Source organism: Malaya genurostris, chromosome 2 (assembly GCF_030247185.1).
Source record: "Malaya genurostris strain Urasoe2022 chromosome 2, Malgen_1.1, whole genome shotgun sequence".
In the NCBI taxonomy this organism is placed as follows: Eukaryota; Metazoa; Arthropoda; class Insecta; order Diptera; family Culicidae; genus Malaya; species Malaya genurostris.
The window spans coordinates 233,170,561-233,197,046 of record NC_080571.1 but is presented as its reverse complement, the minus strand read 5'-3'; the positions used below and the strand labels follow the sequence as shown (position 1 = coordinate 233,197,046).

Below are 26,486 nucleotides of genomic sequence, written 5' to 3'. Positions count from 1 at the left end.
GACTCTAGTGAACGGTTCGCATAAGAGAAGCGTGGGGCACGCATATTCAGCAAAAGCGCAATTTACCGTTAGAGTTTAGTTTTTGCTTGCGGCGAAAAAGATTGTCATAGCAAGGCCATCGTTACCTTCTATAAATTTAAAAATTAAATCACAGAAGTGTTGGCTCACTAGCACGTACCAGTATTTATGGGTGTATTTAGGCGAGAGCGTGTGAGAGCGATTCATGCGAAGAGAATGTGTTTCACTCGCGCCAGCTGCTTTAATTACAAACACACACTCAAATTCTGTCTATTCGACACTGAGAAGAAGTGCGCTTTCCTTTTTGTGCGATGTTTCGCTTATTGCATCCCCTGTGTAGACAAGAATCTAACACCAGCGTGTATCACTCTGGTGAAATCGTGAAATGCCTCTGTGAAAAAAATCACTGCTCTGCACTGACAAGTTGGTTCTGTTTACTATTTATGCACCGGCAATAGTACCGAGAAAATTACGAAATGGACGTTAATAAGAAAGGCATCATTCAAACACTATTACCACTGGGGAACTTATTACCACTGGGGAACGAACTTCTCTCATCACTCGTGTCGACACGCATAATAAGATAGTAAAAATCATGTGATAATCTAGTACAAATTGTCATGTCTCCACCACCCATGCAGCTGATCAAACTGCATATATAAAATATTAAAATTCTCCGACATAATTTCTCTGGTTTTCAGTTATAATAATGACTTATATTAAAGCACAATTTTTATTGTAAATTAATACTAGAACACTTTCTCTTACAGCGGCGAATACTCAACCAGATCTTCCGCTTCCGCATCCTCACGCACATCCACATAGAAATCAACCATTTGATCTTCTAACTCGCAGTTACCCTCTTGGGAATAGTCTTGAGAGGTACTAACAATTTCTTCCTTCATATTGGCCTCCGGATGTGTTTTTTCGTGCTTTTTCTTACCAGAAGATGAAATAAACGTTGCCGCGCAGTATCGACATGCATGAGGTCGTTCGCCGGTATGAATTTTTTCATGTGAAATGCAGTTTGATTTCTGAACAAAGCTTTTCTCGCAAAATCTGCACTTGTATTTCCGATTATTTTGATGCACATCGATATGAATATTAAGTTTCTGTCGAGAACTGAACATTTTTGGACATAAGGGACATGGTTTAGTCTTCGGCATTTGTTTGTTTTCATGAGCTATAAGGATGTGCTTAGCGAGACATGATCTGATTGCGAACCGTTTGTCACACATTTCACATTGAAACCTTTTTTGATGCTTACTCTTGTGGTAGAAGTACGACCGATACAAATTGCTCACGAATCCACAACCAGGGACATCGCATGTATATTCCTTGAGATCGGTAACATTTCTGGAACTAACGTCCCTGGATGTACTTTCGGAGTAACGTGGACGTTGGCCTGTTGGTTGCATCCTAAAGCGGGGATCGCCTGGGAAATGCACAGCCATATGATAGCGAAGTGATGACCCACAGAGAAAACTTTTATCACACTCAGTGCAACGATGAGCTCGCTCTCCGGTATGTGTACGTTTGTGGTTTTGGAAATTGGCCTCGTGATTGAACTTCTTACCACACTTTTTACATTCATATGGCCTTTCACCAGTATGAATGCGAAGATGCCTCTTTAACAACGGTTTACTGTTGAATATTTTCCCGCAATACTCGCAGGTGAACGTTCCTTCTGCCAAAGCACGATGCTTTGCTAAGTGGCTTGCAAATGATCGTTTCTGAGTAAAATGCTTTCCACAGGAGTCGCAAGTAAAGCCATCGCCAACAGTACCTTCATGAATGTCGATGTGCTTCGAAAAAGAGTAACTATTTACGAAACTAGCCGGACAGTAGTCGCACTTGTATGGATAAAGGTGTGACTGAAGGTGTTTATTGAGGCTGTATAGTGATTTAAACACCTGGGGATATTCCTCTGTATTACATTCTTCGCATGTGAAAGGCAGAAGATTAACGTGTTCCTCCATATGGGAATCTAGCTCATCAGCGTCCTTGTAGGAAGTTTTACATGCATAACACGTATGAGGAACGAATACTGGTTTTGGCTTATATTCAATAAAACGTTTCGGCTTAGATGTCGTTTTCGGTGTATACAATTCTTTCCAGGAGTACACAAACTGCTTCTTATTGGAAACATTTTCATCTTCAGACTCCGAAAATTGTTCGTTTGCGTAGGGAGGCGAGCTTTCAAGCTCAGAAGGTGATTCAGGTATTTTTCCTGGAAGATTTTCATTAGACACGTCTCTTGTCACTACGGACTTCGGTGCAGAAACACTTTCAGCTGGAATATTTCCAACATGTAAATGTTCTTCATCGATGAGCTTTACCACTGGAACTGATGGTCTCATTATTGTCAGACTTTCGGCTTCTTTTTTTATTTGGCCTATACAATTAGCCTTTGGGTTTCCATTTTCTGACATATGATTTCCGAGATCAATATTTAACTGCAGTAAAACAATTCTTTATAAAGGATATATAGCAAATTGATTGACATAGTTTTTACCGGGTCCGATATTTCATTTTTGACTGTCGTTATCAAGTTATCCAAATAGTCTTCATTGACGCTTTTTGTTTCGTAACGATGTTTATCGTAAGACGTGTAATGATGTATTAACTGTTTCCCTCTGAGCAAATTTTTTAATTTTATGTCATTTTGTATCAGCTCTATTCTCACATTGAAAGCGAGATCTAGCTTCGCAACACAACTGTTGCAAATTTTTGTGGGAAATATTGCATCCATTTGGATCTTTAGACCAGATATGGTGTAAATGATATCAGTGAGCGTAGCATTATGCAGTTTAGAGCTGAAAGGTAACAAGTCGAATCGTTTCCTGAGACAAATTCGACAAAACTGCGTTCGTAACTCTATTTCCGATTCAATCGCATCGCAATTAGGGTATGCGTCGCTTGAAACAGCATTGGATGGCCTTGTCGAGTTGTTGGAAATCATAACATCTTCACGTTCAACATACTCGTCTTCGTCATCTTCATCTTGAGCAAATATCATTGGAACAGCTATAAAAAAAACACAAACGTGTTTATTTTCAGTAGATAGTATTATATGAATTGTTGATAGGCAACCTCCTTCAAGCAATTTTTTCTCATTTTTCTCCTCGATCAATTCCGAAAGCAAAAAGTGTTCAGAGCAGATATATTTTCCTCGCCAGCGAAATTTGGAAGCATCAACGCCAACAAATTCCATCCAAACTTTTCGCAGCTGTGGATCCGGTGGAAACGGATGAAAACCTACGTTTTGGTCCGCACCTGCTTTCGCGTTATGGCAGATGGGAATGCAACACATAAGATCCATAGAGTCCTGTTCCTCGAGAAATGATGGCTGAAATATTTTGACAAAGTTTAACTTGGCAAATTGGCTTCGAAAATAATTAAATATTCATTAAAAAACATTGAAAACAAACCCGGAACGAACGAGAATATAAATGATCGTTGTAACCGAACGAAAGCGACATTTCTATTTTGACATTAACAGAGATGCCAGGTAAAAAAATCAAATATCTCCAGACTAGGTTGTAAAAGTCTGTAAATCCGAAAAAAAAGTCTACGTGCTTTGAATTCTCTATACAGTATAATACATAAAACTGGTTAAGCGAGCAAAACACAGCGCGGCCATTTTTAAAAGACTGTAAATTTTAAAAAGAATTTACGAACAATTTTATTCTCAAAAGCCTTTAAAAATGTCTGCAACACTTTATAAGAAATCTGTAGATTTGTATACAAACCTGCAAAGCTGGCATCTATAGTCCAATCCACGTGCGAATGTGTTGGTGTGGCTATTCTCAGCAGTTGAAAGGTTAATGCTAGTGTGAGTATGTCGAAATAACCCAATGAATTTTGTCGAGCCGCATCATGCCAATTATTGAAGACATATATGCAATAAAAACACTGCAATGCCAAGAGAACAGTTGAGAACGACATAAAATCGTTCATGAAACTCTACATCACGTAATGCAACTGTCTTCGACTTGGTTCATTAGTTCATAGCTTACGAAATTCTATATGCATTTTTCGCAGTGTATGATTATGAGTCAAAAATATTTTACCTCAGTGTAAAATTGAACCCACAACCAGCGCTGCCAACTATACCGATTTCTCGGTATTTATACCGATTTTTGGACTCGATACAGGAATACAGATATGCTCTCTCAAAATACCGATATTTCAATTTTCATACAGATAAATACCGATTTTCAGTTTTTGTGTTGGATTCCATAGGGGTAAACCAGGTCGAGCGACCTTTTTTTTTTTTTTTTTGGTCGCAAAATCAGTTTTCGTACTAAATTGATGTTTGATTTTTCGAGAAAGATATTGTACAGATAATTTTTTTCGCCAAATACAGATTTTTGGAAAAAAAACAGTTGACAGCACTGCCCACAACAAACTTTGACTTCGGCTCGCACACATTGTAATTTCGTATATGAATAAATCTGCGCACTCTGCATCGGTGTGAGTAACAGAGACGTCAAATTGCTCAATGGACAATAATGGCTTTCCAATGGGAGATTTCACTAACCCATGTAAGAACTATTTCAGCTATTTTTCGAAGGAGGGCGAAACCTAGGATAGAACCTGACAATTCGATAGTCCTACACTCAGAAAAATATTATGGTAACAGTTACTATATAGAGGGCCAACCTGACCATGCGAGTATAGTGGTTTTCAGCCGACTATTAAATCAGATGATTTCAACAATAGTCAAGTTCATGTTTACTATAAATGGTATCGGCTCTAGAATAGTAATATTGAACAGTATATTGTATGAATAACTAATACGATTGAGATGGTTAGGCCGACGACACGACCTGCCACTCGTCTATAAAAACTGTATCGCAAATTTAACTACCCCCCGGTAACTGGTAAAGTCAAATCGAAAACGCTAGTAAAAATATTTAAACTGGCAGCACAAGTTAATATATTATTGATTTTGAATAACAATTATCATGGCTTTGGTTACTGCATGATGAAGGTTAGATGATAAACAAAATAAACTGCGGATCGGTTATTTAATTACGGAAAATTTTAATGGATTTACCGACTGTAACGAGTAGAAGATCCTCTTCTCACGATAAGTAAAAACTGAGAGGGATACAGCCAGGAGTTGAAATGCGAACGAAATCAGTTGTTTTAGATTGTTACTATATCAGTTATTGAAGTCTTTTATAAAGCGGTTTCTACTGTTTGCCAAAGAGAAGTAAGTATTTCATAGAGTGACTATAATCAGAGTGGCGACAGCTGTTCGTTTGGAATGACAGCTACCAGTTCCAAACGAGCAAACGACCTGTCAATTCAATGTAAAGCTAATGGAATGTTTTTAATTGTTGCCAGCATTACGGATGAGATGTCGTCACTCTGGTTATAGGCACTCTAGTATTTCATATCTCAATTTTCCTTTTACAATAACTGAAATTCGTTGCGGCCAGGTCTAACATTTCGACCGTAGTGGACATTATGACGCATAACCCACTGCTGAGTTGGAACAGTTGTGTTATGGCAGCTCGGCGCAAACCGATGAGAAAGACATGGATATGACCTACAACGAGCTGAGCGTGGCCAGGCGACAGCGGAGTGCGCTGCGGTTCCCACATTTTTCTCCAGATTTCTCCAGTAACCCTCGAGTGGTGATCGACATGGTGAAATACTACGCACTCAGCCGACACGAGGCGATTCTAACACCGGTACCTCACGCCAAAAATCAACAACCCAGAAGATGGGGTTTCTTGTACTGGGCTAACAGTTCAAGTGTATTGATGAATAGCTGGAAGTAGTTAATTCGTCGGGAAACGATAAAACGACCGGTCTGGTTCATTGACCATAGGAAGTGTCTATCATCCATTTCAATTGGAACGGATCGCTGAATGAGTCCTCCCGCTACGATGAATTGAATTGTATTCGGAATACCGCCAGCGAGACTACTCTTATGGTAATTGTTTCAATACATCAACGAGAGCGAGAAATACTGCATCTTAGTCAGTTTTCCGTTATCGGAGGAAATTTTTGTTTTTGGTTAGTGACCTAGTGAATTATCTTCGATAGAGGAATCTACAGAAAAAGTCTTGTGTGCAGGGTTACTTCGATATAGATAAAACTACGGAAGAGTGGCAAATAATATTGGGCGCAGAAAGTTGGGTGAGCATTGGCCATGAATCTAAACATCACGCGAACAATTATGTATATCTCTATCTGATTACTTTTGTTATATTAGAAATAAATGCATATTTATGATGTTCAAAGGTTGTTTCATTTCAATCGAGTTCAATCCAATGCAGTTCTGCTTCGTTATCAAAAAAATCCGTCGTTTGCATAAAATTTAACACTAATGGAACAAGGATTCCACTGCTTCCTCAAAATGTTTGTTTATTTATGTTGGGGCTCCTTGGTAACTAGTTCGTAGCAACAGTGTTGCTCGAGAAGATTATTTTTATCATTAACAAGGGGTCTCCATATTTTTGGTAACTGGCGGTAAATCTTTAACGGACAATATTAATGCTGATTTTCCTTCGGAGTGCCTGGTCGTGTCGTTGGTTAGGCTAACCATGACCGAAACTTTATTTACATTGTAGTTTTCGCTATAACCAGACCCATGGTATTTTTGACATTTCACTTCTAGTTATTTCGAAACTAAAGGAAGTGGTTGATTCAACAATGCTGAAGATCAGCAAAACATGAGCTAATGTTAAAAAGGTTTATGAATTTGAATTCTAGAACAAGAACAACAAAATCGTTTCATTGAATTCTTTTTATTTTTGCATCAAATCAAATGATGATGTGCCTGGTGAAATATTCATTATCAACATAGACACGGAGCAGCATTGCTTGGTTGCAACTGTTGATCCCAGGCTCTGTTCGGTGAAATTTTTCCTGAAGCAGGAATGGGCAGCATGGAAGAAATTAATAGCCAAATCCAGATGCAAACCTCAATACCCACCTGCCATATATTGTTATTTTTTCCGTCGGATTCGAGCGATTTGAATCCGGGAATCGGATGACGTTCGTCGTTTTCATCAATCGCTTGATGTTGTTTCTACAACGACCTATAACGAATAATAAAAATTATACAGGACGTCGATTTCACTAGAAAACAGAAACGTTACCGGCAAAATTGTTGAAAAATTTAATTTCAACGACGGAAACTAGTAAAGCTACAAAATTTACTCACCTGCAAGACCTTCCAAATTGCACAATATACATTTTTTTCAAATCAATCACTGATGTGTTACGAAATTGTCTGCTGTATTGTAACTTTATGTGACAATAACAAAGTACACCCGTTTATTGACAATTTGTATAGTCAGCAGAAATGAAAAACATAGTCGGTTAAAAAACACTATACGATAATGTGCTTACTACATAAATTCTTTTGATATGGACTACATGAATAGTGTTTTCAAACTTCATAATTTCTTTTAAACCATGTATCTATTTATGGTAACATTATTATACTGTGGACATATTTACATGGTAGCAATAACTATTTAGCTCCTCATATATATCAAGGCTTGAGAGCAATTTCACCTTACTAGAAATTGTGATTTTAACTATTTGTTCTTATATTTGAGATGACTACCATTGTCAGGATGACCATGCCAGAAAAGTCATAAATACAAATAGTTTAGTCAAGTCGTAGTCTTTGTTGTCTAGTAATTTATACAATACAGATGGTGAATAGTCATATATCATGATTGTTGCTACTATTTAAGCGTATAGTTGAAATGACAAAGGAAAACAGGCTACGGTTACTATGGTATTTTGCTCAGTGTACGACAAAAGGGCCTAACCGTAAATGAGAGCCTCTCTTTGTTTACTTTCTCTTTTGATTATTACGGAGCCATTATTGCAAATTCTCTAAAGTTTCCATTATAAATCGAAAGCTTGTAGTTTTACCGACGACACGACCTGCCACTCGTCTATCAAAACTGTATCGCAAATATAACTACCCCTCAGTAACTGGTAATGTCAAAACGAAATTGCTTGAAAAGATATTAAAACTGGCAACACAGGTCGAAAGCTGTTGATTTTAAATAACAGTCATCCATGGCTACGTATGTTGTTTAATTGCAACATATAAATAATTTCGAAACGGCAACAAAATGTGATTCCTGCGAACCGGTTGGTTACTACCGGACTTGGACGTACTTCGCAATCAATTTTTCAATAGATCTTAACATCAAATGACTGTTCCGCTGTTTACTTTCACTTCCGATTAGTGTGGAAAAATATGATTTTTATCAAACTTTTCGGTTAAATGTATCATTAAGATATCATCAAGCGTAAACGTGGAAACGGCTTGGTAATCAATACAGAAGACTGGGGGATGGATGTACGCCCTTATTCTGAATAACGTCGTATCGTTTTTTCCCTCGTATTTCATTTGTATTCCCCATAACGCTAGCAAAATCAAAGGTAGCTATTATTCGATCGAACCACATTCGATCGAAAAATCAATACGTCGTTATTCAGAATAAGGGCGGTAGTGTGATGAGTTAGGCGATGCCTTCCATGCAGCCCACCTGGGTGCGATTCCCAACCTTGCAAATAGGGTCAGAAAGTTGTTCTGATCCAAAGAAGCGAATAACCTTGAGACTCAAACCGCTATGATCGAAACAAAAAAATGCAGAAGATAATAAACATAAAAAACACTTGTTATCAGGGTATTTAATGAAAAAACATCACAAAGAATTGTAAGGTAGAAAGTTTGACAGGTTTAGAATCGTGAACCATCGTATCGATCAAGAATTATTCGCTCACGTCTTTGGTGAAGCAGAGCATTTACTAATAGTGCGCCGTTCTACTGAACGAGAATGGGAACGTCTGTGCTTGAGGTCAGGAAGCAGGGTCACCTAAAAATATCCGAGAATTCAATCCAAACCGTCGTAAACGAGTTAAAGAACGGAGATCGTTTGGTTCAGAAGCGATATACATGTGATGTCGATCGTGATCTTGAACTAGCCTGTGAGCTGCTGCATGAATTCCAACATTCCAACATTCTTAATCGTCCTGAGTCCATGGTGTCTAATGCAGAATAAGTTTGGAATCTTTAATTTCTAACGCTTGTTTTGCCATGGTCGCCGCCTGCACTTTGTACTATTTGTTGTATGTGCATTCAGATAAACGTATCCTACAGGAAAGGCTTTTTTCTTTGGTTTTTTAATTGTTTGGAAATTTGTGATATGAGTACAGAGCACTACATACTGAGAAAAAATGTATTTTACTATTTCTACATGTTTGAAAATAATGTTAATCACTACCTATAGGCAACGAAATATATGATTCCGTCGATCTAGATAATGCAACACAGTTTATCACTTACTTATTTTACAATATTACCACGAATTGCTAGCGATGGCAAGCGAAAAAGTTTCTAATGGAAGAATAGTTTGTTTTTGTTTATTCGTGTTGAAAAACAGGTTCCTTGGTAACGTTTGTTAACCAGAAAAGTGTTGCTGGAAATAGTATTGTCAATAAATAACAAGGGGTCGCTATATCTGTGGTAACTGGTGGTAAATCGCTCACGAACACATATTATTCCGATTTTTGTTCGGAGTATCTGGTCGTGTCGTCGGGTTTACCTTGAAAGTTTTGCGAAGAGTAAAGCGTCAAATATAAAATCAGTTCGGTAAATCGTGAAAGAAAAAGTAAACAAAGAGAAACTGTCATATGCAGTTAGGCCCTTTTGTCGTGGGTCGGTCGAATTGTTAATCCACTTCGAGGGCCAGTTTCGGACCAGCTCGTGATTGGTCGAAATAGGCATAAGTATGCAAGTTGTTGAAATTAATATTACACTGAAACAATGATCATGGTATTCGCTACCATATTGAGTGCACCAATGAATTTTCGGCAGAAAATATATCATGTTTATATAGAGAATGATTCCTGTTACTTCTACCATGTCCATTCATACATATGCACATGGTAAGTTTCATAATTTCAAAGTACAATGGTTGTATATTCTACTATGCCGTCTCTGTTATAACTAAGGGTTCAATTTACTCTACACGCAGTTGTATTCAATATTTATAACTGGTTTAAATATACTATTGATTTTTACCATAAGATAGTAGAGTACATAGTATGAAATAATATATCAGTTAGAACTGAATCTGATTCCTTTTCGATTCTAACTATTGCTGAATGAAATGACAGCAAACTGTTCCTGCAAACAACGATTATTTCGTGCAGTATGCCGTTCAACAAACGCTCAACGACCAACAAAATATTCACCCCGATTCTGTATTTCGTTCGAATCGGATTATTTCGATCGAACACAACTTTGCATTCTGTATCTCGATCGATTTCGAGTTTTCCATACAAAAGCATCACTCGATCGAATTGCAGAATGCAAATTTTTACATTCGATCGAAATATCTCGAATCGATCGAAGTACAGAATAGGGGTGATAATCGCACCGTTGAACGTTCTTTGCTAAGGTGTAATATCCCTCGTGAATCGAGTGATCCAGATTTATATAAAATATCTGATAATACTGAAATAATGTAATACTGAAAATTGTTTTGTACATTATTAAAAATTGCATTATTAAACATACATTTTGTTGGTCAATGGAAAGCTAAATCATGTATACATCTACTTGACTTGACTGCTTGAACAATCTACAATCGTAACAGTTAAAGACATGTGTTGGAAACGTGTGCATTTTTGAAAAAGTTTCATATTTGTAGTGTATCGTGCACACTTTTTCCATGCATTTGATTTTATTTTTGTGGGTTTTTAACGATATCAAAATTACTAGATTGTAGAAAGAAAAAGAATATGATAATTATAGAGCCATAGTACTAATACTTCACTGACTTACCAGAAGTCATAAATCAAAAAGTAAAATATTTGATTTCATTTTTTTTACGATTTATTTTATTATAAATATAATTTTTATACATTTATTCAACTAACCATATTAATTAAATTGAGTGTGTCAATTTCGTTATAAATCGATCATTTTGCTGCTATGATTATATCCATTTGATGGAAATATTACATTAGGGTAAGCACGAATAACATATTTATAGGGGAGTGAAGTCTACAAGACCACCTGTTTCATCAGCGCTAAAGTCCATAGTCTGGTTTTTTGAAACTTCTTTTTTCGACTCGTTTTGAATGTCTTCGTTCACATTAGCTTCCGGGTGGGTTTTTTCGTGTTTTTTTCTTCCCGAGGACGAAATAAACGCAGCGGGACAGAATCGACAAACATGCGGTCGTTCACCGGTATGAATTTTCTCATGAGTAGTGCAGTTATTCTTCTGCACAAAGCTTTTCTCACAAAAACTGCACTTGTATCTCCGGTTATCCTCGTGTCCGTCGATATGCACTTTGAGTTTCTGTCGACAGTTAAACATTTTCGGGCAATATGAACACGACAATGTTTTCGGAAATGATTTATGCTCGTGTGCTAACATAATATGCCTTGTAAGACTCGATTTGAATGGAAACCGTTTTTGACAAGTTTCGCACTGGAACCGCTTCCGATGAACGTTTTTATGATAGAAATATTCACGATATACGTTACTCACGAAGTCACATTTCGGAACGTCACATGCATACTCTTTAATAAAGCTAACTTCATTATTCGACTGATCGGTCAGTTGAGATCGTTTATAGTTTGTCGGAATACGGTATCGTGGATCGCCCGGAAAATGGGTAGCCATATGATAACGTAAGGTTGTTCCGCAAATAAAACTTTTATCACACTCGGTACAATGATGAGCTCGTTCCCCTATGTGACGGCGCTTATGGCTCTGGAAATTCGCTTCATGGTTGAATCTTCTGCCACATTTTTTACATTCAAATGGTTTCTCGCCCGTATGAATACGAAGGTGACGTTTGAGCAGTGAATTACAGTTGAACATTTTGCCGCAATATTCGCAAGTAAATGTTCCTTCCTCCATGGCGCGATGTTTGGACAAATGCATCGCTAGAGTCTTTTTCCGTGCAAATTGTCTTCCGCAAACATCACACGTGAATCCTAGTCCTTGGTTACCTTCGTGAGAGTCAACGTGTTTTGTATAAGACTCTCCGCGTGCAAACCGAGAAGGACAATAACCGCACTTGTATGGATAGAGATGTGTACGAAGATGTTTGTTGAGACCGAACAGCGATTTGAACACCTGTGGATATTTCACCGTGTGACATTCCTCGCATGTGAATGGTAGAAGTCCAACATGCTGTTCCATGTGAGACTCTAGTTCGTCAGCATCTTTGAAGGAAGTTTTGCAGATGTAACATGTATGAGGTACAAGTACTGGTTTTGGCTTTTGTTCAAAATTACGTTTTGGCTTCGTTGGTGCTTTTGGTTTATACAACTCTTTCCACGAAAACACAAACTGCTTTTTACTTGGTTCTTTCTTATCCTTAATCTCAGAAACAAGCTGATTTGAAATATTGGCAAAATTATCACGCTCCTTTTCAGATACACGTTCAGTCTCTTTTTCGACATGTGGCTTTACAAGTTTAGCTGAATCTTCGTTTCCTGATGAAGGCTCTGTTTTGAACTGAAATGCAGGAATAGGTTGTCTAACTGCTTCTGTTACTAACACTGTGTCAGATTCATTATTAATTAGAATAGGCCTATCATAAAAACGTTCCTGTTCGAAGGATGAACCATGTTCCGTATCCAATGGATTTGGAAGAATAGTATGTTTGTCTTGCTCTACTGCGCTTTCTATTTTAATTTCACTCTCTGCTTCAACGAAATCTATCATTTCAATGTCTAAAGGCTGCAAAAGTTACAAAATTGTAGGAAAATGACAATGGGCAATATATTTATCAAATATATACCGGAGCTGATATTTCATTTTTTACAATAGTTACTAAATTATCCAGATACTCCTCATTTGAACTTTTCTTTTCGAGAATTTTTTTGTCGTAGAATTGATAGTGATTTGTTAATTGTTGACTTCTGAGTAAATTTTTTAACTTCTTGTCGTTATGTATTACCTCTATTCTCACGCTGAATGCAAGATCCAACTTTGCTACACAGCTGCTGCAGATTTTTGTGGGAACCAGTATATCTGTTTGGATATCCAGACCAGTGATAACGTAAATAATATCAGTTATCGTAGCATTATGCAGTTTGGAACTGAATGGCAACAGTTCCGACTGTTTTCTGAGGCATATACGACAAAATAAGTTTCTTAGTTCCTCCTCAGGTTTGGCAAGACAGCATGTGTCCCTTTGGGAGTGATGGAAATTCGTCGAATCATTAGAGGTCATAACATCCTCACGTACAAAGTATTCATCCTCATAATTATCTTCTTCCGGGCAGAATACCATTGGAACGGCTAAAATATAAATTTTAGAGCATATAAAAATTTACTTTAGTTTATTTGGTTGTATTAGAGAACATTGGTAGTAAATCGCATTTACTGCGGGTAATTCGTTTTAGGAATGCATTGTTGAGCTTACCTCCTTCTAACAACTTTTTCACGCAATTTTCCTCAATTATTTCGGAGTGCAAAAAGTGTTCTGAGCAAATATATTTTCCTCGCCAACGAAATTTTGAGCTATCAACTCCAACGAACTCTATCCAAGTTTTTCGCAACTCTGGATTAGGTGGAAATGGGTGGAAACCTACACTTTGGTCTGCATCTGTTTTTGCGTTCCGGCAGATGGGAATACAACACATAAGATCCATTGTCCAGTTTTGTAGTAAGAAATTATGATTGTATCAATCGAACTATTAAGTCCAGTGCCGTTTGTGATTTTGTTTATTAAGTTTTGTTGCAAGTTTCAAAATTCTTCACTGAATAGAAAGCATAATTGAAAAATTTAGATATTTTGACGGAATATGGTAAAGTAAATAACTCGACTTTGACAGTATTTCTAGACGAACAATACGAATGGTTCTAGCGATAGGTTTATATTTCTGGGTAAAAATTTCAAAAGGTCGCACTGGCAAGCGACAGTTTCTGCTTGTTTACTTATCGTTTACAGTCAACCAACAGTGACTTTTTTGGAACAGTTTCATCAAATACAAATAATTTGTACATAATATCCAAGAGGTAAATCACTCTATACCCTAGACAGTATTATAGACTCAGGCAAATTGAGTATCATCATTTCATAAGATTAATATGAAAATTATACCTCTGCAATATACATCTCATCTATCACTATTATAGTTTTCATATGAACAACTTATAATTCCACAATATATGAGAGAAGTTATGTTTGTCCTAGAAATTTCGCACAATGTTCTTAAAAAATTCATATGAATTCCACAAAGCTTTTTATTGGAATTCTAATTTTCGTGACTTCATAAGGCAAACTCACGATTCGCATACGATATTCTTGTGTCTAAAAACCATTGACAGAAAATGGAAAAAAACGTCGATGAATGTTTCGACTTTGGTTTCAAATCCTATTTAGAAATTTTCGAATATTCTTAGATCAATTTTTGATTAGACAATGAACTGTTGGTTCATCTTTAAAAGGCATGCAAATTTTACCAATTTCCTTATATATCTACTGAATAAATCAACATAAAAAGACCTTTTTCGATTTGTTTACTTTTATGCTTCCTGTGTGAATTATGAAGTTACGCCCTTGTGTATTTTTCGTTAAATTGGTTGATTTTCGCGACTAAGATAAATTTGCGAGTAATTTTATCGTCTTCTTTACTATTTCCAGTAGTAAAGTGTTCGGAAACCATCTGAAATAAAAAAAAAATAAATAGTTTCGCCCTTCCTTACTAGCGATTGAAATATCGCCCTGTTTGTTGACATGGAACACGGAGGGCGAAACTTACGTAAACAAATGGAATGACAGTTTCGCCCTGTATAGTTCTTTTTATTACAAATATTGAGACTTTTGTAGAATCCGAATTTTAGGGAAAATTGTAACATTTGGAAGCATTTATTCGACGACACGACCTGCCACTCGTCTATCAAAACTGTATCGTAAATTTAACTACCCCTCAGTAACTGGAAATGTCAAATCGAAAACGCTAGTGAATTTTTTTAAACTGGCAGTACAAGTTGATATATTATTGATTTTGAATAGCAGTCACCATAACCTTGGTTACTGCATATCGAAGGCAAGATGAATGTAAACAAAATAAGTTTCCGATCGGTTATTATATTACGGAACATTTTAATGGATTTACCTACCTCGAGCGGAATGTAAAAATTGAGGAGTATGAGTTATGTCTTTTATAATGCCAAGCTCAAAGTTCAGTCTTAGGGACATTGGGATGAATAACTCACTGCTGACTTGAAACCGTTGTGTGATAACAGCTCAGCGCAAACCAACGAAGAAGACATGGAAATGACCGACAACGAGCCGAGCGAGGCTAGTGCTCTGCGGTACCTACATAACGTACGGTAAAATGATTTCTTTGTGGAATTCCACTAGTAATCCTTGAATAGTGGCCAACAAGGTGAAATACTGTTTCCACTGCTGCGCAATCAACCGACACAAAACAATTTTGATACCGGCATATTACACCGATACTACTGTAATGGTAATTGTTTCAAAACATATATATACCGGCCACAAGAGCGAGAAAAACGTCATCTTAGCAAGTTTTCCGTTACTGGAGGAAAGGTAAGATCAAATAGTGATTTTTTTTCGGCTCTTTCTTTCGCGGCTCTCGAAAGTGACAGTATGATAAAACTACGGAAGATCTACAGATGATATTGGGTGCAGGCAATTTAGTGACCATTTGTTATGAATCCTAACATCACGACAGCAATTCTGTATCTCCCTATCCGATGACTTCGGATTCTGAGTATTTATACATATAGTTTAATCAATAAATGCATATTTATGATGTTTTATCCATAGTTTCGATTAAATTCCGAAAATCGAGTTCATTTAAATGCATTTCTGCTTAATTTGGAAAAAGTTTAACACTAATAGAACTATTCCACCGCTTTCAAAACATGTTTATTTGTTTTGGGGTTCCTTGGTAACTTGTCCATAGCAACTTAAACAGTGTTGCTCGGGCAGATTATTTTTATCATTTACAAGGGGTCGCTAGATTTGTGGTAACTGGCGGTAAATCGTTAGCGAACAGTTTTAATGCTGATTTTTCTTCGGAGTGCCTGGTCGTGTCGTCGATTTATTGGTAGGTGAGAGAAACTCGATTTGTTTACTTTTGTAAGATTCGCCCATCTTTGAAAAACAGCTGATTTCATTCCGAGATAATGTTCCTACACGATTAAAAATAGTTACTCAAAAATGAGTAAGATCTCACTCATCTACAGAAAAAGTGGAACAACTCTAATTTAGAGTACCCCGAAGTTACTCAAATTTGAGTTCTTCCACTGGAAACGATATTTGGGTAAAATCTACTCATTATTTATTTAATACTTTATTTGTACATGTACTAAACTTAGAGTAACTATCACTCAAATTTTGAGTGAAATTTTATTTCGCATATACCAAATTTGCAAAAAAATTGCTCCTTTTCTGAGAGTATTGTATTAAAGTATTTAGTAATTGAACTCAATACTATATCAAGTGGTGGTCACTTGGAGTAGTGTGTCAATCGCAAATTAACATACTTGTCAGTTATACTCAGGCACCAATCATACACTTATTCCTCATAAATGACATTTGAGCATATTCCTTTCCATTCTAAAGCACAACACGAAGTTTATCATTCCGGTTTTTGCAGACACAACACCGTTTGTGTTGAGCGACTCACCCTCGAAACACGCGATCTCACTAACAAAAAATACAACCTGCTGCTACAAATGGTTATTACAACTTTTAGACTGATCTTGCAAATAGTAACAAAAAAACGAGTTCTTGCATTAAACTCAAATTTAGAGTAGGAGTTACTCAAAATCATTGATTATAACCACCCAATTTTTGACGTTTCCATTTATCATTTGAAAATGAGTAACTAGTACTCAAATTCTGAGTAACTTTTTCTAAGCGTGTAATCTCAGTTAGTCTAGATAAGTTTGAGTAATTTTAAAATAATCCGACCTAGTTTTGCCTAATCTGAAGTGTAACCACAGAGAACAGACATCCAAGTAGAGATTTAAATTTGTGTAAGAAATTTAACGGTTGTTAAATAACGCAATCACCAAGTAGCAATTCTCCTGTAGAGGCGCTTCGAGCACCCCAGTAATCCTTTATGTTCATACAATGGTAATTCATACGGGTGAAGTCGTGCTCAACGGTGATTTTTAACGGATTTTTGTATGCTTTACAGTTTTTTTTTGAAAAAGTTTGTACTAGCTTGGATGTTTGTTCTCTGTAATGTTACCAAAGATAAACTCAAGATGGAATGCTCTATGATTTTTCATGTACCATTCAAAAAGGATTCCTCGATGATCTCGGTTCACCGTCAATTGTAATTCAATTATTATTTGAAACAAAACAACAAGCGTCGAATCGCTATATCGTCGTAACTATGACAAAGTTTGTTTATGAAGAATTAATTTTAAGTTGCAATATGAAAAAAATCGCGGTTTTTTTGCTGCATATCGAGTGGAAAACAAAAATCAATAAGAATTATCACTAAGAGTCTATTTAATTTGTTATATTCTTATCTTACGAGGCATTAAAGTGCATAGAAGTAACTAAATATTTTGTTCGATATATTAACATATGTTTACTTCCTTCCAAACTTGTATTGTTAAGTTCGCTGGTGCACGATTGCTGGTTCTATATGGATGGTATGGGACATTGTAGTCTTGAGTTTATCTTTGGTGTAATTGTCATTCGAAGTCGCAAAAAACAAATGTTCTCCGAGTAAAAAAATGGTGTTTTTATCCTTCTAGGAAACAACATTGTTTAAACATTATCATTTTGAAGATTTATATCTATATTGATTCAATTCCGCTTTATCTTCATACCAAGAATAATTTTATCTATGATTTTTCTTGTGTAATGATACAACAGAGTTAAATGTCAAAATGAACCGTATAAATATTAAACCAACGCATATTTTCACTCTGAGTAATCAAAAGTTTATTTAACGCATTCAACTTTAATTTTAACTGATTACTTCTGTTTCTTGTGACATTCAAACAATTCAAGCGTGAATATTGATAATAATATTATTCAAGACTAAATATCATTACATGATACGTTTTCTCTGTCAAAAATAGTTGATGCATAAAAAAGGTATTAGTTTGTCAATATATCGTTCGTTCCTCTAGCTGGAGTGTCATGAAATGGTGTAAGTAGTCTGAGATTTTACACTAACACATTCGCAAAATGTGCGAAAATTCCACGACATTTATAATGTCACTGTCAATCTGGTTGATTAGGCACTCAGAAAAGAACATTCGATTAAGAATTCGTTACCCAGCTTGTATTGATGAAGGCTGGAGCATTTAGTTGATCCACATTCATGAGCTCATTAATTCACATTAATTCACTGAAGCGGCGCAGAGGAAACTTAATTCAAAACTAATGGAAATGTCTCACAATTTTTTTCAAATTTATTGTTTATTCATACTGGGACTTCTTGGTAGCTAGTTCGTAGCTTCTTAAACAGTGCTGCTTTAGAACTTTATTTTCAACTTTCATTCGATAACATTGAGTGACATTATGAACGTCATTAGGTTTTCGTTCTCTATAAATTCGTTAATGTGAACGTCCGGCGCCTCATGCAATTTCTGCAGTACAGCTAGAGTAATGAACAATCCCGTAACAAAAACCATTGATTTTACAGCATAAACAGTTGATTCACAATCAGATCTATGGGTTACAATACATTTTATTGTATCTTGACAAGATGTTTTTCATTTCTAACGATTTAATATATTGTTTCTACGATTCTCAATTGAATTTATTGTACACGTGGTGTTTCAAACATTATGCAAACTGTACATGTGATTGTTTTCCAAGAAAAATAGAATGAGAAAATTTTACGATCTGAATTGTTACGATACTTAGCAACCTATACATTCTGTTGTGAAAAGCATGTTCATAATTAATTGAATAGTATATAACAATACATTAAAATATTTTTCAATTATCAAAGCAAAATTGTTGAACGTTTTGTATCAACAAATCGTATTGTTTTTCTAAATTGTTTTTTATTCTGGATGCCACTACTTGGATGTCAGTTCTTTGTTGTTTAAGCTGGAAATTTCAACTAGTTCAATATATCCGAAAAACTTTGGGATTTATATATATTATATAATATGTAATTTTTATTTTCCAGTTATATATTCAAATTTGTAGTTTCAATTAAACTAAAAACACCATACAAACGTGCAAATCATAGACGAAGACTTAATGAATACTGAATTCAACATGGAATTTAGAACATTTTTCGCACACTCGAAATTGATTCGGAATTCATTCTGAGATGGGAATGTAGGTGGTCATTAGTGGTAAATCGTTACAGGATAATTTGTATGCTAGTTTTTTTCTTCGGAGTGCTAGGTCGTGCCGTCAACTTAGCATTCGTAGTTGTAAATGAGCTGTTAGATAGCATAATATCGATTTTTAGGGCTTTTACGGCTTCAGTTTTTGCCAAAATCAAAATCAAGTTTTTAATATGTGAAGGTTGCTTCGTAATTGACCAAAGTTTGACTACTATTCGTTGAGTGTAAAAACTTCTGTCTTGCGGCGAGAAGATGCTAGCTGATTTGTGCAATGCTGCCAACTTGAACATGCTGTGTTGAATAAATGACATTTCCTCTTTCCGGCTAACGCCATTGTCAAACACGGTTGTGTGAAACGTAAATAAGTGAATATCATTTTACTTATATCTATTGAAATAGTTTATAAAATGTTTTAAGAAACGGTTAAAAATGTACAATTTGTTTCAACCAAGTTTGGCTGCGTTTCGTATCTATCCACCTTTGTTACAGGTCTCACAAATTGAATGTGAAATTTATCGAAACCTACTACTGACAGTGTCACGAAGGCAGCTTATTCCATGGGTTATGTGGTAAATTCGCTCATTTGCCTGTCGCTCGTCACAAGCACGTGTTGTATATTGAGATCTCTTCGAATGGTGCTGACTAAAGTTGTTGAAAAAATAGAATTCAATAGTGTTATAAAGTGAAGACGATCGCAAGAACTTGGTTGAAACGATAACTGTACGATTTATTACTGATGCTGGTAAAATTTAAATTTTATTCGTTTTTATTTTTCTTTCTAATGTATAGCACTCATGTCGGAGGTCGAAGCATTTGAAAGTTTTGAGGGCGACAATGTCCAGCCTCAAGTTTTCGATCAGGCTCCAATCGTACAGCCAGCAGAGCTTCCGGACATAAAGCTGTTCGGTCGCTGGAGTAGCGATGACATCCATATTTCGGACATTTCCGTTTCGGATTATATTGCAGTTAAGGAGAAGCACGCTAAATATCTTCCCCATTCGGCCGGTCGATACGCAGCGAAACGTTTCCGCAAGGCCCAGTGTCCCATCGTTGAGCGTTTAACCAATTCGCTGATGATGAAGGGACGTAATAACGGAAAAAAATTGAAAGCTGTTCGAATCGTTCGCCATGCGTTCGAAATTATGCATCTGCTAACTGGGGAGAACCCGCTACAGATTGTGGTCCAGGCCATTATCAATTCGGGACCACGCGAGGACTCTACTCGTATTGGTCGTGCCGGTACCGTGCGTCGGCAGGCCGTTGATGTTTCGCCTTTGCGTCGCGTTAATCAGGTAAGGATTACAGACAAGTAAATGCGATTCCGTTTTTTATTCGTACCAAGCTGGTGTATGAAAAAGCTGCTAGTCTCGATTCTATACAGGCATATTGAGTGTTTCTTTCACCACGTGGGCGCTTCCAATTCCATTAGAATCGAAAACTAACCTTTAAATTAAACATCGGAAATTGCTGAATTCTAAAATATGAGTTTAGTGTTCCGGTGCTTAGTTACATTCTAAAACGTTCTATTAGTCGTATGAAAAATAAACTTGCGAAGAAATAACCTTATATCATTTTTTAGGCTATCTGGCTATTATGCACAGGTGCTCGGGAGGCTGCATTCCGTAACATCAAAACCATCGCCGAATGTTTGGCGGATGAATTGATCAACGCTGCAAAGGTACGAGAACAAATAAAAAAGACAATTTTGAAGGTTCTGATCATGCTTTTTTGTATCTAGGGTTCCTCTAATTCGTATGCTATCAAGAAGAAGGATGAATTGGAGCGTGTTGCCAAATCGAATCGATAATCAGTTTCGTCATGGTGGTGGGAGACAACCGGGCGATACCGTTTCATCCATCCAACGACAGCATTTTGTCAAAGTATCGCTCGTATTGGGACTGGTTTCTATCTCCCCCATAATTCGGCACGTTCCACAACGTGTGTTATCTTGGGCGCAATTGCGATTCCATCAAAAACATAATATTCACCACTATGATTCTGTTGCGCTTTAGAATGTGAATAAAAGAAGTGAAAAAACGGGAAAATTGACATCGAAGTTTTGTTACTTATCAGAAAACAGGTAAAAGTTATATACAATGCTTTTAATTCCAACGTTTTTTTTTCTCACTTTCAGTATTGACTTTAAGGATTTCCAGTATAGATTCATATTTTCCGGAATATCTGAAGGTGAGCATCTAAGGTTATTTTATCTGTCCAGTTCCCTTGTAAACACTGACCTTTACATGCTTTCGATTAGTGTTTGTTTCTACTGGACTAGAGCAAAGATGATGATCTGCAAAGATATTTGACCACATTCAGATTTCTTTCTCGCAAACTCAACGACATTTATTTTGCAGTAATTTGCTTTGTTTGTCGCAAATAAAATTTACAGCTAGTTCTTTTTTTTGCAGGGTTCTTGCTTAGGTGCTGAAAATGGAATCAGAATCAGGTGAGAATCTATGAAGTTTAATTACTCGTAGGTCCAAATTGTTTGCTAGAATGCTTTTTCCACATTTAATTCGACTAAGCATGAAGCATTTGGGCTAAATCAACGTTCACTGGTATCTTGGAGTCTCGAGATCGTTTGTGACTCTACATCGCGACGTGTAACGACATTTAAAAATCCATTTGCAGAAAAATGTTCCTCCGTTAAATTACTAGTTTGACTAACTTGACTCTTTTTATTTGTAGATATTGCGGATTGAAATGAATTAATTCGGAAACTGGTGAACCGAACGGGGTGAGTAAGAACATTTTTGATTTTCTAATCATTGCAGCTTTTATGACAGTGTGAAAATTTTCCTTAAATTGATGTCTCTGCTGAAAGTTTCTAATTCTTATATCGAATCAGAAACCCAATGTGAGACAAACAGAATTTATGCTCTTGTCGAACATTTCTGCGAAACTGAATTACAAATGCGGTTTGGATTCTCGATAGAGCGAACATTATTGGTAGTAAGAATCGAGCTAACTACAAAAATTTTCATTCATGGATTTTCAATGCAAAAATTGTTTTGAAACATATTTTACCGGAACTCAAAATTTATGGACTATTAACACCTGTCCAATCGGGTTCAGTGCCGGCACAGTTCCGTGCACGGGCACATATTTTTTCACACGTTTGAATGCGTATTTATTTGTACCGATTTATTTGTATTATACAGATTTTTACACGCGCATACAGATTCAATGCAGAATACAGATTTTTTTTTATAGATTACCTTAAATTTATACAGATTTTATTGAAAGTAGGCAAGATAAAATCTAACTTATTCGTCTAAGCTGTCTTACAAGATTTGGTAGAAGTGGCGAGATGAAAGTTTGGTAATTCAATGTTTTCAACATGGTTCAGATATTTGATATTAAATATATCTCGACGAACTGTGAACCGATTTCCACACACCTGGATTCAAATGAAAGGTCTTATTGTCCCATAGCCAACTATTGAATTTTATTTGGATTCGACTTCCGGTTCTAGAGTTACAGTATATGTATAAAATATGCGCTCAATTTTCTCGGAAATGGCTCGACCGATTTTCACAAATTAAGATTTAAACGAAAAGTCTTGACATTATTTAAGGCCATCGTCCAAGTACCAGGCGCGCGGGTAGTGTTAAGAAATTTTCGATGGAAAATTTGGAAAATTTGCCAAAACCAAAAACATACAGAAGGGTAAAAATGGCTGGAAAATTGAGAAGATTTTCCAAGTGGTAACAAAAATAGCTCTGAAAAATGAGTGTTTTTGTGATCTTTCACAATTATTTGGAAAAAATAATGCGATGGCATGATTTTTTTCAAGTAAACCTCACGCTGGTTACAAGGATTACATTCCGACACATTTTTGGAAAAGCTTTTCACGCTTTTCATGGAAAATCAATGAATTTCATATAATTGGTGTCGTATTATGACGATTTGGGAGTACTAAATGATATACAAATTATTTTGCAACGATGCTAATTTAAATTATAAACGGAATAATGTTAGTTTTGTAAAGTTTTTGTAAGATAAATTTTTCAATGAACTGAATTGTGTGAATAATTGTAAAAGATCTCCAAAACACTCATTTTTCGGATCTATTTTTGATGACTCGGAAAATCCTCCGAATTTTTTAGCCATTTTTGTCCTGCAGATAGATAAAAATTTTTTAAAGGTCTGTATGTTTTTGGTTTTGGCAAATTGTTCCAAATTTCCATCGAAAATTTCCTAAAACCACCCACGCGCATGGTTCTTGGTCGATGGGATTAAAATTCTCTAGAATATTTTTTTTGGATTCGACTTCAGGTTTCGGAGCTAAAGTGCGATAAGTGGAAAATTTTCAAATTTATGAGTATTTTTTCATAAACGATGACAAAAACAAATACAAATCTCATAAAATAGACTGATAATCCCTTCTAGTTTTTAGAACTTATTACAGGATGCCAAGTGACCGGGAAAATACTGTTGAAACAACTTATTGTCCGGAAATTGGGGCCAACGCCCCATGACTCGTCCAACGATTTTTAAGGGTTTAACAGCAGTTTTAAATCAATCAGGAATCATCAGAGCTTCCTTAGTTATCAATAACAGCGCAATGAAAGCTCATTTTGAAAAATAAGGATAATTTGGATGCTTCTGTTGGATTTAGAATATATAACTAACTCAACTAATCATTGCTTAAAGATCAAGAGTAAACCAAGTTAACTTGTGTTAATAATTTGTCTATTACGTACATTTTATTTGGAACGTATTTCATAGATCTATGTATTCATATATGCAGTGCATATATATCTTTTTTTACAATAATTTATTCTCAAATGAATGTTAGGCCTGACTTTCTGGATAAAATATCAGTTTTGATCAACTTTTCACTAACATTTGATGATGTAAGCAATTTTTGCTTACATTTTTTTTTATAAATGTAGATTTTAAATCCGTACTAAAAGGTTTGCTACACTGCTTCAATGCATTTGTATTACATTGCGCTACACAAAATAAACAATACTAGATATTTTCTGTTACAAAAGCAGTTTTACGGAAAAATAAATAGTTTTACAACATTCCATATCCATTGCCTTTTGCGGTTGTAAATTATAGGTTCCTATTTTGCGGGTTTACTTACGTGGAAGGTACGTAAATCTTTATATCGCAAAAATTTCTGCAAGAGGAAATCCATATAGGAATGTTTGCTGCTAATCAAATGTGTTAGTAGAAGTAAGCTGAAACTGAAATAATTTTTTTCGAGCAGTTTTAAGGAAAACGGAAGAGTAAGATTTTCGCTTTTCTTGAAATGCAATTTTAAGCAGAATAAATTGATTGGTTTTTTTCAACCATATGGAAGATTTATTGATTAAAAACGAAATTTGTTTTTACGCACACATTGTTGACATTACTCATACGCTTGTAAAGAGTATTGCTGCTTAATTTGAAACCCTGAATGTTATTGGTAGATGATCTGAATAAAAGTCACTTCACTGCAAATGTTACATTTTTCTTCTAATATCAGATCAATTGTAAAAGAATTTTCCATAGAAAATAAATTAGTTGTGCCCTGGGAAATAAAAATGGCTAAAAACCATAGTTCATCATGAAGAACTCATACTTTCTGATTATTTTTCTGATTACTCTTTGAGAGATCCCCAGAATTTAGAATCTAATTAGGAAAAAATAAATCGATATCTTGTGCGTTTTTACAGCTATCATTTGATTTATTTGCTCATCAACGCATTGAAATCGTAAACATGCTGCATTTCAAAACTGGGATCACATGACGGATTTACCTATTGCTAATTGACTTTAATGTATCTAAAATTGTGTTTTAAGAGAGCAGATCGTGTCAGCCGAACGGTTGTGCTAAATCTTAGGTATATGTACATCTAATAATTTTGAATCCAGTTTTATTACATGAGAATTAAAAAAAATGTCTGATAGGACATTGGTAATAATTAGTTTTATGGCATCTCAATCAGAGCATGACAATTCATCTGAGGGTATCGTTCATTGGTATAATTTTCCCACCGAACTGAGATTCCCACTTTCACTTCCGAAAGGAACAAATTTTTGTTCGTTCTTGATTTATTTTCCTTATTGATTTTTTTTCCAATCATATGAAAACCAAAAAAAAACGTTACGTGTAACCAAATCCTCAAGAAAACTAGAAAAAGGCTTTATGCTGTTCCTATATGCACTAGCAATAATGAATATTTCCTATTTATACATCGAGATGCCCGAAAATGTCCTCAATCCTGAATTAGCGGGCCTATTATATTATAATGTTCTTTTTCGAATATGGGATAATTGTTAAATGCTTGAATATAAGGAATATTTAACAAAAAAACTAAACAGAGGCGATTTGAGCCTATTCCAAAAAGCGGGAATTTGTATGTCGCAAACCGAGAAATTGAAATCGACATTTCACTTCACACCCTGATTATTAGTTTAAGTGAGTATCAACTTGATTCGTCGCTAATAGCTTTCCATTTTCTGTTCCGGAAGTACCACCGAAGGTAGTGAAGAAAGACTCCAAAAGTAGATCTCATTTCGATTTCTCAGCGATGCTAAAACCGATTTTCACAATTTTCTTGACTTAAATTGAAGCTCATGTCTTAAAAGCTACTGTGAAATTTCATCAGGAACTGACTTTTGGTTCCGTAATTACAGGGCGATGAGTATAAAAGCTTTCAAACCGCCATATAAAATGTCGATACAAAACCAGTACGCACTGGTACGAGCTGGCACGGAATAAGAAAACACAACTCGCCTTTACAAACAATGCACACACCGTACTTTGTTCAATTTCATACACGCTATAAAAAAACGAAAACCAAAACCTACGCTGATTACTTACTCACTTTCCTCAGATAGAGCACGACCGATTTTCACAAACTTAGGTTCAAATGAAAGGTTTTATGATTCCATACAAAGCTTTAGAATTGCATCCCTATAGTTCCGGAACTGTAGGGTTTTTTACCTTTTTTTATAAATATAAAAAATAGGTATAGAATTCGCTCAAACTAGAAAAATTTTCCGAGACCCGGAGGGCCGAATGTCATATACCAATCGGTACAGCTCGACGAACTGAGCAAATGTCCGCGTGCGTGTGTGTGAATGTGTATGTGTATGTGTGTATGTGTGTTGTCAACTAAGAGATCAAGATCT

At 35.9% G+C, this 26,486-nt stretch overlaps 2 protein-coding genes and 1 long non-coding RNA gene across 4 annotated transcripts; 1 reads left to right on the top strand and 2 right to left on the bottom strand.

The window, feature by feature from the left end:
* Nucleotides 1–712: 712 nt before the first annotated feature.
* On the bottom strand, nucleotides 713–13,863 carry LOC131429149 (uncharacterized). Its single transcript, XM_058593196.1, has 7 exons — nucleotides 13,462–13,863; nucleotides 12,835–13,337; nucleotides 11,066–12,773; nucleotides 3,450–3,568; nucleotides 3,112–3,367; nucleotides 2,534–3,045; nucleotides 713–2,474 (listed from the first exon to the last, which is right to left on the bottom strand). Exons 1-7 carry the CDS (start codon nucleotides 13,688–13,690, stop codon nucleotides 783–785), a joined length of 5,019 nt encoding a protein of 1,672 aa, XP_058449179.1. The 5' UTR covers nucleotides 13,691–13,863; the 3' UTR covers nucleotides 713–782.
* On the bottom strand, nucleotides 6,770–7,365 carry LOC131428156 (uncharacterized). Its single transcript, XR_009229345.1, has 3 exons — nucleotides 7,205–7,365; nucleotides 6,974–7,079; nucleotides 6,770–6,906 (listed from the first exon to the last, which is right to left on the bottom strand). It is a non-coding gene; the product is annotated as an uncharacterized LOC131428156 (long non-coding RNA).
* A 5,761-nt stretch (nucleotides 13,864–19,624) lies between the features above and the next one.
* Nucleotides 19,625–21,401, top strand: LOC131428138 (small ribosomal subunit protein uS7). Of its 2 annotated transcripts, none has more exons than XM_058591837.1 (4): nucleotides 19,625–19,717; nucleotides 20,142–20,644; nucleotides 20,932–21,030; nucleotides 21,091–21,401. In XM_058591837.1, the coding sequence occupies exons 2-4, from the start codon at nucleotides 20,147–20,149 to the stop codon at nucleotides 21,157–21,159; spliced, it is 666 nt and encodes a 221-aa protein (XP_058447820.1). In that variant the 5' UTR covers nucleotides 19,625–19,717; nucleotides 20,142–20,146; the 3' UTR covers nucleotides 21,160–21,401. The 2 variants fall into 2 exon arrangements, with proteins under 2 accessions (XP_058447820.1, XP_058447821.1); XM_058591838.1 differs by having other exon boundaries at nucleotides 19,637–19,709.
* The last annotated feature ends 5,085 nt before the right edge of the window (nucleotides 21,402–26,486 follow it).

Coding starts and splice junctions, on each gene's coding strand:
- LOC131429149 (XM_058593196.1), bottom strand. CDS start 13,690: ATGGATCTTATGTGTTGTATTCCCATCTGCCGGAACGCAAAAACAGAT. Junction 12,774..12,834: donor AAAATGAAATATCAGCTCCG/GTATATATTTGA, acceptor TAACTTTTGCAG/CCTTTAGACATTGAAATGAT. Junction 3,046..3,111: donor GAAAAAATTGCTTGAAGGAG/GTTGCCTATCAA, acceptor TTTTTTTTATAG/CTGTTCCAATGATATTTGCT.
- LOC131428138 (XM_058591837.1), top strand. CDS start 20,147: ATGTCGGAGGTCGAAGCATTTGAAAGTTTTGAGGGCGACAATGTCCAG. Junction 20,645..20,931: donor CTTTGCGTCGCGTTAATCAG/GTAAGGATTACA, acceptor ATCATTTTTTAG/GCTATCTGGCTATTATGCAC. Junction 21,031..21,090: donor AATTGATCAACGCTGCAAAG/GTACGAGAACAA, acceptor TTTTGTATCTAG/GGTTCCTCTAATTCGTATGC.